This window comes from Vombatus ursinus, unplaced genomic scaffold (genome assembly GCF_900497805.2).
Source record: "Vombatus ursinus unplaced genomic scaffold, bare-nosed wombat genome assembly UNPS02000749.1, whole genome shotgun sequence".
NCBI lineage: Eukaryota > Metazoa > Chordata > Mammalia > Diprotodontia > Vombatidae > Vombatus > Vombatus ursinus.
In genome coordinates, this window is record NW_020940527.1 from 18,839,490 (window position 1) to 18,852,318 (window position 12,829).

Genomic DNA, 12,829 nt, shown 5'->3' on the forward strand with positions numbered 1-12,829 from the left:
CAAACCATGCAATGTTTTATAAGGGGAAGAACACTGAAGCTAGTTTGGCTGGAGCACGGTGTGCACAAAGAAGAGTGATGCATCATCAGCCTAGAAAGATGGAGCCTTACTCCCCAGCCTCATCTTTTGCTTCCCTGTCCTGGAACCTCCCATGCTGATCCCGCCCACACCCTCTGACCTCTGTCCTCCATTCCTGCTGCTAAGAGTCCAACCTGTTCCCCTTCAGCATTCTTTCCCTTCTGAGGACTGACAGCCCCATCTGGATTATTCTTATGGTGTTTATGATAGAAAACCTTTGTATCCTTTTATATTCTTTACAAATGCCTTGTACATAGTTGGTGCTCAATAAATTTTTGTTTTCTATTCCATAGTTGTCCATAAGTGCACTTTATGGCTTTCACAGATCCAGGAAGATTGAAGGCAGCTGAAAAAAATCTAAAATCATACTCTCCGTAGAAGAGCTATATGGAAAATAAGAATGAAGTAGCAATAAGTGACTACAATTAATTGAGCAAGTTAATATCACTGTCTTATATAGTGTTTGTACATTATTCATTTTGAAATCACTAATTATAATAATTGCTAAAGTAAAGCAATAAAAGCTAGTGTCAAGCTTTTAATATTTCCACAAATTATTTTTATATTATTTCTCCACATGACATCAGTCAGTATTTTTTTTAAAACATTTCATTTTTCCCCAATTACATGCAAAAACAATTTTTTAAATTCATTGGTTTTGTCTTTTGGTTTGTTTGTTTTTTAAGTTTTGAGTTCTAATTTCTATCCCTCCCTTCTTCCCCTAACCCCTCCCTGAGACAGTAAACAGTCTGATATAGGTTACACATGTGCAATCGTGTAAAACTTTGCCATATTAGTCATTTTGTGCAAGAAAACTCAGGAGAGAAAGAAAGGAAGGGCGTTAGTGAAAAATAGTATTCTTTAGTCTATATTCAGACAGCATTAGTTCTGAGAGCATTTTTCATCATGATTCTTTGGGATTGTCTTGGATCATTGTATTATTGAGAATAGCTAAGTCATCCACAGTTCTTCATCTTACAATATTACTGTTACTGTTTATGATGTTCTGGTTCTGCTCATTTCACTTTGCATTAGTTCACATACATCTTTACAAGTTTTTCTGAAACCACGGTGCCTGTCATTTCTTATAGAACAATAATATTCCATTTGTTAAGCCATTCCCCGACTGATGGACATCCCTTCAATTTCCGATTCTTTGCCACCAAAAAAAAGAGCAACTATAAATATTTTTGTATAAATAGGTTCTCCCCCCCTTCCTTTTTTTTTTTTTTAAATCTCTGTAGGATACAGACCTAGTAATGGTATTGCTACATCATAGGGTATGCACAATTTAGTTGCCTTTTGGGCAGAGTTCCAAATTACTCTCCAAAATGGTTGGATCAGTTCACAACTCTACCAACAGTGCCTCAATGTCCGAGTTTTCCAACATCCCTTCCAACATTTATCATTTCCCTTTTCTGTCATATTAGCCAGTCTATTGAGTGTATGAGATGGTACCTCAGAGTTGTTTTAATTTGCATTTCTCTAGTCATCAGTCAGTATTCTTAAGCATTGAAAGGGAGACAAAACCCATCTCAAGATTGGTTGTTTTTTGTTTGCTTTAGATCACAGAGATTTGCATTAATATTTATTTGGCCTTTCCAGTTCAGAGTTGAAATAGAATCCAAGTGTGACCCTGAAAACCAGAGACTCTCTTCTAATATTATGGGCCTCAGAAACGGGTCTAGACATACCCCCTGTAAAAGAGGTTGGCTCTATTAAATTCTCCAAGGTTTCATGTGGACCTTAGGAAATCAAGCAGACTATTACCCAAAGAATTCCATCCATTCTTCTTTCTTTATCCCCTTACCTCCCTACCACTGAATTGTGGAGCTTAAAAGAACAGAGAGCCATCTTTTATCCTAGGTAATTTTGTCTGACCTCTTAGACCTCTTCTCATCTGCTTTGTGCAGTGAATATAACAATTAGTATTGATTTTATTTATTTTCTGTATTTTATAATTGGTATTTATTCTGTATATAATTAGTCTGTATATGCTGACTATGTACACATCTCCAATAGAATGTAGGCTTCTTGAGTGCATTGTTTCAATTTTTGTTATTTGTGTCCCCAGCATTTGGCGTGTAGTAGGTGCTTAACAAATGCTTGTTGATTGATTGATGTGCCAAACTTGCTTAGCTCTTTTTCCAGCTATATCCTTTTGCAGATCACCTGGGAGTTTCAGATCTGGAATACATTTGATAGCGTTGCTTATTTATCTTATTTAAAGGTTGTTTTCAGGAGAACATCTGGATAAGCTATGTGTTATCTGTAGCATAGGCATTGCAATGAGACTCTGTTAAGATGTCTTGTCTAGACTGGTTACTAAAACTTTAAACTTGTTATAGAGAGTGAAAACTTGTGCCTTTCTTACTATCCTTAGCAATAGAATCCTTAATATGGATTCTCAAGTTCACACAAAGGACATATTCACACAAAGGTTCCCATATTTCTGATGTCATATTCACTAAGACTTCACTTGAGGCAGTTAGGAGCTAAATCATGAGACTGTAAGGTATCTCAGAAGATCACTTATGCTATTCTTCTTCCATTGCTAGAAGGGACCATAGTTCACACTATGAACTGAATCTGTAGGCAGGCACTTTAGAGAACTTTTCTTGTAAATCCTTTCCTGTGATTTAAGAGCTTTGACAGATAAGTAATGCTATCAAATGTATCTAGATTTGAAACTGCCAGGTGATCTGCAAAATGATATAACTAGGAAAAGAGCAAAACAAGTTTGGCGCATCAGTCAATAAGCATTTGTTAAGCACCTAGTGTGTGCCAGGTGCTAGGCATACAAATACCAAAAATTGAAACAACTCCTGTTCTCAAGAAGCTTACATTCTGTGGAGATGTGTACATATATCAGTATATACAGACTAATTACATACAGAATAAATATCAGGTAGTTAAGGAGGGCACAAGCAATTGGGGTCAGAAAAGATGATGCTTGAGTTGTGTGTCAAAGTAAGAAAAAGATTCTTCAAGGAAATGGTAAGGACAGAGTTCATTCTGGGAATGGGGGATGGCTAATACTAAAACATGGAGACAAAAAGCAAATTTAGGCTTTATGTAAGGAAAAACTTCCCACCAATTAAAGCTGTCCAAAAGTGGAATGGACTGCATTGGGAGGTAATAGGTTCCCCCTAATTGAAGGTCTTCTAATAAAGGCTAGATGACCATTTTGTCAAGCATGTTTTAAAGGAAATTTTTCAGGAATAAGTTAAACTAGGTGGCTACTGAAGTCCTGATTCTGATGTTATAGTTCTGTAATGATAATGTAAGGTAAAATAGTAAAGGAGGAATGTTCTTGTTAAGTTCTTCAACTGATCAGGCATCTCAAACTGGATGTCTAGTAGACACATTAAACTCAATATGTCTAAAATAGAATGCATTATTTTTCCCCCAAATCCTCCCCACTCCTACCTTCCCTATTACTGTGGAGGGCAACACTATCCCTCCCAATCCTTCAGGCTCCCAACATACCCATCATTCTGGATTCCTCACTATGTCTCACTGTTCTGCTCCACCCCCACCCTATATCTAATCTGTTACCAGGGTATGTTGATTTCACCTTTGCAACATCTCCCAAATATGCCCCCTTCTCTTTTCTAACACTACTACCACTCTATTCCAGGCCATCCTCACTACACACCTTGATACTACAATAGCCTGCTGATGGGTCTGCCTGCCTCAAGTCTCCCCACCCAACCCATCCTCCATTCAGCCACTTAAAGTGATTTTCCTAAATCTGAGGTCCAACTATGTTGCTCCCCTGCCCAAAAAACTCCATTGGCTCTATTGCCTTCAGGATCAAATACAGAATGCTTGGTTGGCCTTCAAAGCCCTTCCTAACCTAGCCCCCTTCTACTTGTTTAGTCTTCTTCTACCTTACTCCCTGACATAAACCCTTTCATTCAGTGACAGTGGCCTCCTGGCTTTTCCAAGAGCAAGACTTTCCATCTCTCTCCTCCAGACGTTTTCTCTGGCTGCAGGTGCTTTGTCTGGCTGTCTTTCATTCCTGAATGTTCTTTTTCCTCAATTCTGCTGAAAGTACTGACTTCCCTGGCTTCCTTTAAGTGTCAGCTAAAATCCCATCTTGTGCAGGATGCTTCTCCCAAGCCCTTCATCTTTCCCTCTGTTAATTGTTTCCTGTTTATCATTTATATAGCTTGCTTTGTATATATTTGTCTGCATGTAGTCTCCCCCATTAGGTTGTAAGCTACTTGAGGTCAGGCACTGCCTCTTTTTTTAATAGTGTCTGGCACATAATATGCAATTAATTTATGTTTATTAATTGATTTATTGATCACAGTGAGGTGTCTAATCATTATGTAGTAGGAGTGAACCAGCATGGTCAGTCTATAGGGAGTGAATGTTTGAGGAGGAATCAGGTAAGACTTTCATGAGCACCTGCTGCCTCAGACTCCAGCTTTTTGCGAGGCATCTAGTATGACATGAGATTCAGAATGATACCAAACTTGATCAAGAGGCTTTCTTCTCACTAGTTGGTATTGGTAAACTCTGGCACTCAGCCCTCGGAACATCACTAGAATGAATTGAGTAGCCATGTGTCATATTGCAAACTGAGAGATGGTACAACTGGGAACACTAGACATTTTTTGTACATTTTATTTAAATAGTACCATTATTTTTAGTGAAGCAGTTAACAAGTAAATATTCCCATACAACAAACGAGAGATGTGAGATAACAGTGTAAGAAGACTTCTCATTCTGAGTTTTGTTTTCTAGATCTCTCTAACAGGAACTTTTTAAATTTGGAACATTTTCATTGTAATTGAAGGTTAAAGATACTTAACACCTTTTCTCAACATAACCCGTGTTAGAAAATAGTTTAACTATAGGAAAAAAAATTGTGAAATGGTAAGGATAAGACGTTAGGTAGCATTGTAACCATTATCAAAATTAAATGAAGGTCCTGGAATTCCAATTGATTATGAGTCCCTTCAATTCCTGCTGTTGTTTTATCAACCTAAAATGATCATCATAGCAGAATCAATTTGTAAAGCTTTAATGAATCAGCAATGATATTTTTCTTCTGTAATGCCCAATGCCTAGTTTGATTTTACAAATGAGCATTGAGCTTTTAGACCAGGTTTTGTAAAATACATCAGTTGAAAGGTTCTTGAAAATTAAACAAAACTAACTTGCAAGGCTCCTTCCTACTGGGTAGGCAGGGGTAGAGTTGCATGCCTTTGGTCACCCTCAGATTTGTATTCAGGCAAGTCAGACTGCTGGGCAGCTTGAAGGGGTTAAGGGGAAAGAAAGGTATAGTGAGGGGAAAGAAAGGTGTAGTGAGGGGAAAGTGTTATTTGGGTAATGGGAAAGTTGTTGTCATGGTGGTGATGGGTAGATTTATGTACTGATCTGTATTTAAGCATTTGATTTTCTTTTAGCATATCTTTGCTCTACCACTTCTTCTTTTCTCCTCCATCCATCTCCCATTGCTATAGCTTCATGACCTAGCCCCAGCAGTCCTCCCACCCCATCCACATTCAGAATTTTACCAACTTTGTGCAGTTCATTTTGTTCCACTCTGAAGAATAAGTAACTTGTATGGTGAAAGATATCTGTATTTTTCTATATTTTAAATAAGGTGATGCTTTCTGTCTGATTCTGTTGATAAAGAAATGTGTTTGTTTTTAATAGAATGAAAGGCAGAAATAAAATCTGTTTTTAACTATGGGGAAAATACATGAGTAACCTAAGTGACTAATAACAAGTGGCCATGTAAGAATGACCATTATTTACATAGCATACCTATAAAGCACCTTTACATGGTACTTGATTATTAAAGGTCATCTAGTCCAACTTTCTCATTTTACAGGTATGGAAATGAAGCCAAAAGATTTAATTGTCATGGTCACATAGCTAATTAGTAACAGAGTTGAGACCAGAACTCTGATCTCCTGTAACACTTACTCTGTTAGGCACTTCTCTGAGTCTGTTTCCTGATTTATAAAATAAAGGGGTTAGATTAGGCAATCACTATATATAGTCCCTTCCAGTTCTAAAATTCTGTGATTCTATTCTAAATTGATTTTTATAAATAAAACTGGAGAAAGTATTATTCTTATATTAGAATCACAGTTTAAATGGATCGGAAAAGACATTTCCAAGTGTATTCCTGTACTTAAGTTGCTAATTCAATGAGATTATCTGTTTATAATAATTTTTTTAAAATAAGCCACTAAACCGAGCGACCATTTTAAGTTAATGATCAAGACTAAATTTAATTCGATATTTAATAAGACTGTATTTAACACAACACACTTCAAGTTCTTGAAATAACTTTTCACCAAGCCTCTTCAAATAAAGGGTGGTATATTAAGAGGCAATTCTCAATTGTACTTAGCTTCTAAAAAGTATATGGAGGGCAGCTAGGTGGTACAGGGGATAGAGCTCTGGCCTTGGAGTCAGGAGGACCTGAGTTCACATCTGGTCTCAGACGCATGACACTTACTAGCTGTGTGACTCTGGGCAAGTCCTTAACCCCGATTGCCTCACCAAAAAGCAAAAAAAAAAAAAAAGTATGTGGAAATTTTTTTGCCTGTTCAATAGAACAAGGTCTAATTTTGGAATTAGCATGCAAATAAAGATCCTCCATTTACCTGGACTGAAAACGTGAGCCAATAGTCCTAATAGGCTCTTTAGAGGGCAGACTCCCTCCACAGACTAGGTCATTGATACATGATTTGAGCCTCTGATCAAGTCTGATGTTTCTTTGTCTACTATTAATCATATTTATTTATTTTTATTTCATTTTTATCACTTCTAGAATTCTTATGTAGTTCCAAGACTTGTGTTTCACTTTAAATGTTGTCAAGTAGTCATTTAATTTTAAAGTCTTTCACACCTGTAATTATTACAGACTTTGCAGCGTTTTGCTTCAGCAGAAGGCCAAACAAAGCTCCATAAAACTATGTCTCAAGGAGAGATTACAGAGTTAACAGCTATACAGAAGACTTCAGTAGCCGATGGAAGGTATGCTAGGTATATTTGAAGTTGATGCCACTAAAAGCTTGGACAAGAATAAGCGCAATCCACTGAATGACATCTTTTGAATAATAACTTAAATCCTCAACATTAACCTTTCAATTGATATTGATACTCACTGTAAATAATAAAAATTCTCCTTGATAGAAAGTCGAGGTAGAAAGGCATGTGGTGAAAGGCATATAGAACTAGAAATGAGGAAACTTAAATTCTAATAAACACCAACTATGTGACTTTGGTAAGTCACTTAGTGGATTAACTCATATTTATGTAGTGCTTTTGTGTTAGAGCTGGGGTAGACCTTTTAGCTCAATCTTGTTCAGCTTCCTTCTTTGATGAGGAAATGGAGGCCAAAGACATTGTGATTTCCTTAAGGTCTTGATAAATTTGGGGTTAGAACTCAGATTCTTGATTCCCTTGTGTCTTCCACTATACAAGTCACTTCTCTGGGTCAGCTGTAAAATGAGAGAGGATGAATTAGATCCCCTCTTAAGTCTCTTCCAGCATTAAAATTATGAGATCGTCTTTGATACTTCTGATTTTACAAATGGAGCTGGAGAGAAGACAGTACATGTCTTGATTACATTATTTAAATGTTTGAATTAAGTGTGTGTGTGTGTGTGTGTGTGTGTGTGTGTGTGTGTAGAAAGAGAGAGCCTTACTTTGCTATTTCACATCTTTTGCATATGACCACAGTGTATACTTTGGTAGCTTTGCCTCTAAAGCCAGCGCAATTGCATGAAACCTAAAGACTAAAACATATAAAAAAAGTTGTAGGTACAATGGAAATAACAGGGCAGGGAGAGGAATAAAAGTCTTTAATCATTCAGAGACCCTTTTGTTCCAAATGAAAATATTTACCCCTAGATAAGAGTTATATCAAAGCGGGCCCTCATTAAACACTTGAAGACTATGTTTATGGAAGTGAGACTGAGTCCTGACACTTAATCTTTACTAAGTTCCTATTTCAGTGGTTATTATAGAGCGCTAAATTGATGTAACCCAATTCTGGAGTAGATCATAACTGGACTGGATCCCAAACATTTCTGGGTACCTGCTTGTTGTCTTTACAATCTTCTAAGCAAACGAAGTTATTACAGACCTGAAATTTAAAAGGAAAATTAAATATTTGTTCTTTTGGATCTTGGACTAAAACAACAGAATTAGATTACAAAGTGATTTTTTGGACAAACTCATTATAGATTTCATCATTTTTTCCTTTTTTTTTTTTAAATAGACCTCAAAGAGCAAAGATGAAATTCTGGGCAAAAGGGAAACATGGGGATAAGAAGGCTTCTAGAGAAAAGCTTGCCACTCAATCAGAGTTGTTAGAGTTTTCTGTTGATCCAGAGCCAAGTAGCATTGATATGTTTGCTACCCACCATCATCCTGAAGGTAAGACAAGAAAGAGGAGAGTGGCTTCATTATATGTTAATTCTTGAAAATGTTGCTATCACTGTAATGTACAGAAAGGGATTTCAGTTCACCAAATTCTCTAATTGGATGGGACAAAGATTATTAAATAAAAAAGACTGTAGATTACATTCCACTTATGAAAAAAATTTCAGGTAAACATGACACATTCTGTGTAACTGACAATTTCAAGGAGACTAGATATGATTCTTATCCTCATGAAAGAAAGGAGGTGAAAAGAAAGAAATGGAGGCACTTTTTTTCACTTCTACAAGTAATAGTTATAGTAGTCATAATAATAACAGTGAGTAACGTTTATATGGCACTTACTCTATGCCAGGCACTGTACTAAGCACTTAACAATTATTATCTCATTTCATTCTCACAATAACTCTGGGAGAGGTAGGTGCTATTATTATTCCTACTTTACAGTTGAGGAAACTGATGCAAACATAGACTTAAGTGACATGTCAAGGGTCACACTAGTGCTTGATTCACTGTGACACCTATTAGTGGGATAGTCTTAACTCCCTCCACTAACCCAGGTTTACCTTTGTTCTAGTCCCACCCCCATCCATTAGTGGAAGTCTGTCCTTCTATTCCTACTTGATTGTTTTCTGCAGGTCAGTCTGCTGTCTCTTTTATCCTACCTTATACATTCTAGCCACTGTTGTAGAGCACCCTCCTAGCCAAAGGCAGTTCCTCATTCTTCTCCCAGTCTTCTCCTTTTTCCTGATAGTGCTAGTGCCCCAAAGCCTTGCTTGAGCTTTGTAACTTCTGACTTTAATTCTATTTGCCCTTTCTTTCCTGTTTCTCCAAGTTCTCTGTCCAGAAGCATTTTTATGCTTAATTGAAGTATCAACAGCTCCCCTCCTAAGCACTTTGAGGGCTAATCCGTACTCCGGTTGCTTCATTTACCCCTAAGAAAGTGGACTGCTGTCTGAGAAAGAAGCTGTCTTCTCCAAAAATAGTTTATGACAGGAAGAGACTTATCAAACCCTTGATAGGGCTTCTGCTGAGCTTCTGTCAAGAAATTTGAATGATGCTTCTTAGCTGAAACCCTGTCATATTATAATTGACCACTCATTTACCTCTTTCGTTAAGATTTTTGACTGTAAACTTTTCACTTTCTAATATTTCATACTCATCAGAAAGCACAGTGTGTAATTAAGCCCCATGTGATTCTGTAATCTTTCTCTAACCCAGGTCCTATGTTTGGTGTTTGGGATAGTTATTGTTATACAAATATAAAAAATTTGATGGGGAGCCCCCCATCAGTTGCATTCTTTACCAATAGAATAAACAAAATGTATCAGTAAAATAGCAAAGCGTTTAATTGGTATATAATAACTAACCAAATCACTTAGAAAAATCAAGACACCATATAAACACACACACAGAGGAATCTTCTCACAGTCTCTTGTTCTGGTGGTAAGGAAGAGAATGCCCCATACAGTTCACAGTCTGAGTTGACTACATTGTGGTTGTAAAATCCTGATAACCTCCTATACTTCTTTACTACTTAGCTGTTTCTATTTCTTGCCACTGCCATTCCACCTTGGTTCCAATAATTTTCTGCTTTAGAAACTCCTCTTCACCACTTCCCCATGGGACCACATGTTAGTGTTGTTGCTCTTTTGTGAGACTGGCTGAACAACAACGCATATTCAGCTGTTTTGCTAGTAAAATCTGTGTCTGGCTGACACTCAAAAGGGTCAGCCCAGACAGGTATCCCATCATGCCCCAGGCAGATAGTGTTGAAGCTTTGTAAATAGTTTTGAAGTTTCACTAACGCCTCAAAAAGGCACCAAACAATACTGGCGGGGAGAGAATGATGTTGGAAACTCTCTACATTCTTGCCACTGTGATGACATTCTCTGTTGACCTTGTAATAGTCTTGATACTACTTCCCCAAGGGAGAGAAAAGAAGGTGAGTTGGAGACAACTTTTTCTTTTCCTTTAGATGCCTGATTTGACCAAGAGAAAATTTTTTTCATTTATTTACTTACTTATTTTATTATTCTGAACTTGACAGACACCAGAACATGTAATCATTTTCATTTCCATGTACAAAGAAGAAAAGGAAAGGCATATTATACCTGAAATTATATATCTCCTTCAGGTACAGCTTGGTTTTTGTTTGTCCTAAGATATATAATGAATTCAGCACATTAATGCCAAAGCTGTCTAGCTTATCTTTATTTTCCCCAAAACCTCCTTTGTTCTTTCCTATACATTTAAAAAAATTTCTTCATTGATGTTCTTATTTTTTTTCCTCTCCTTTTTGCATCACTGTCACTATCTCCCTTCCCCCTCAAAAAAAATTTTTTTTAATCCTGCCTGGTAACCAATAAGTATAGTTAAGGAGAAAAAATATATACATTGGGCTTATGAAAATTTGTGTAGTTCTGTGCTTCTGGTTCATCACCTTCTTTTATCAATTTTCTGAAGTTATAGGACCAGAGGAGTTTTATACCCTCACTAAACTGATTTCTGTCTGTTCTATTTTAGAGAAAAACAAAATCTTCCAAGAGAAAATTAGTTGCAGCTAAGGTCTGTGATGGAAAGAAGCACAAAAGCAAAAACAGATAGCCTACCACCACTGCAAGGTGGTGCTTAAACACCAAATGATTTTGGAGAGGAAGAAGCTAATTGCCAAAGATTCTAGCCATTCATTACTGCAGGCTTTTAATCCCATGGCGACCCTAAGAACTTGGAAAGCCCCTAGGACATGGCCAGGTCAGGATTATATATTTCCCTAAAGTCTGATGAATCCTTTCTCCTCACGGCTAGCCTCTGAGCCAGAAATCGTTCAACAGGCTCTCATTCTGTGTGGAGACTTCCCCGTTGGAGACTTCTTTTTTTTTTTTTTCCATTAGAGAATTCTTAACCTGTAAAGAAAAGAATTAGAACACTCTCTAGTTCCTTCTGACCTCCAATTCTTTAAAAGGTATTAATGGGAATTATTTAAATTAGACCTTCACCTGATACCCTCGTAAAGAATTAAAGGCCTCATTTAATGAGACTTTTCTTTCTCTTCATGACCAAACCCACAATACTAAGCCTATGTAATTAAAAGCCATCAACTTAAAGTTACCAACCCAATCAGTCACAGAAAACTGCTCCACCTCCAGAGTATCCTGCATCCTGAAATTACCTTCTCTGACCACAATCTCCTGATCCACTGACTCTTTTCTTGCTCTCATAAAACCTTAAATCACTTCATCTTTCTCCTTTGCTCCTGTTCTTTTCTCTTCTGTCCTCACTTTCATCCTTACCTAGTCTTGATTTTTCACCTCTTGAGAAGTCAACTATACTGTATCCCCAGGATATAAAAGAAGTGGTGGATATAATTGGTGAGCCATTCTCAGTGGTCTTTTAAATAATTATGGAGACCAGGAGAAACACTGAAGAGTTGGAACAGGACACATGTTTCCTTGCTTCTTAAAAAAATATATAAAGAGAATATACAGTCCACAAACTAAATGCCAATGAATTTAATTGTGGTTCCTGGCAAAATTCTAGAAAGGAATGATTACTAAACATCATTCTAGAAAAAGAAGCTGTAATCAAAAAGAACCAGCATGGCTTCATCATGAACATGGAAAGACCTACTTTATTTCCTTTTTTTGACAGGTTTAATTGACTAGATCAGGAGAATACCATAAATGTTGTTTACCTAGATGTTACCAAAACATTAGTAAAATTACTCCTGCTATTTCAAAAAATATTTTATTTTTAATTTAAACTTTTAAATGACGTAATTTTCTTACACATAGGAAAACCCAAAAAGGATTGTAATTGGTACTGCAAACCTCCATTTCATAGTATTTTTTTAAAAAGTACCAATAAATTCCATGAATTACCTTTTTTCTTTTTTTTTAAGTGAGGCGATTGGGGCTAAGTGACTTTCCCAAGGTCACACAGCTAGTACATGTCAAGTGTTTAGTCTGAGGCCGGATTTGAACTCAGGTCCTCCTGACTTCAGGGCTGGTGCTCTATCCACTGCGCCACCTAGCTGCCCCCCATGAATTACTTTCAAAACTGTCCTGCTTATCTGTGCTTTCTTATAAACTTCTGTTCTCTTCTGTATATTTTTAAAATATTTTCAGTGGTTCTTTTTTTGGAGACATCCATATTGCTAACACCCCATCACCAGTTCTTCCCTTATTGACTCCCAATCACACTGTCTGCAATGGCTATTCCAAACCTTCTCAGCTCTCCTCAGACCCCCAAATCAGATTCTCCTCCATTCTCTAAGAATATCACCTCCCAAACATCACCAGCTCTCTCTTCTCCCCAACACCGCAACTCTATA

At 37.0% G+C, this 12,829-nt stretch overlaps 1 protein-coding gene across 6 annotated transcripts in view; it reads left to right on the plus strand.

Annotated features, from left to right (window-relative positions):
* MYO9A (myosin IXA) overlaps positions 1–12,829 on the plus strand; it is a 321,905-nt gene that overhangs the window by 260,563 nt on the left and 48,513 nt on the right. For all 6 annotated transcript variants that reach the window (XM_027859077.1, XM_027859085.1, XM_027859114.1 and 3 more), the window contains 2 exons: positions 6,974–7,086; positions 8,336–8,493. In XM_027859077.1, the coding sequence (XP_027714878.1) occupies positions 6,974–7,086; positions 8,336–8,493 (271 nt within the window). The remainder of the gene's footprint in view (positions 1–6,973; positions 7,087–8,335; positions 8,494–12,829) is intronic.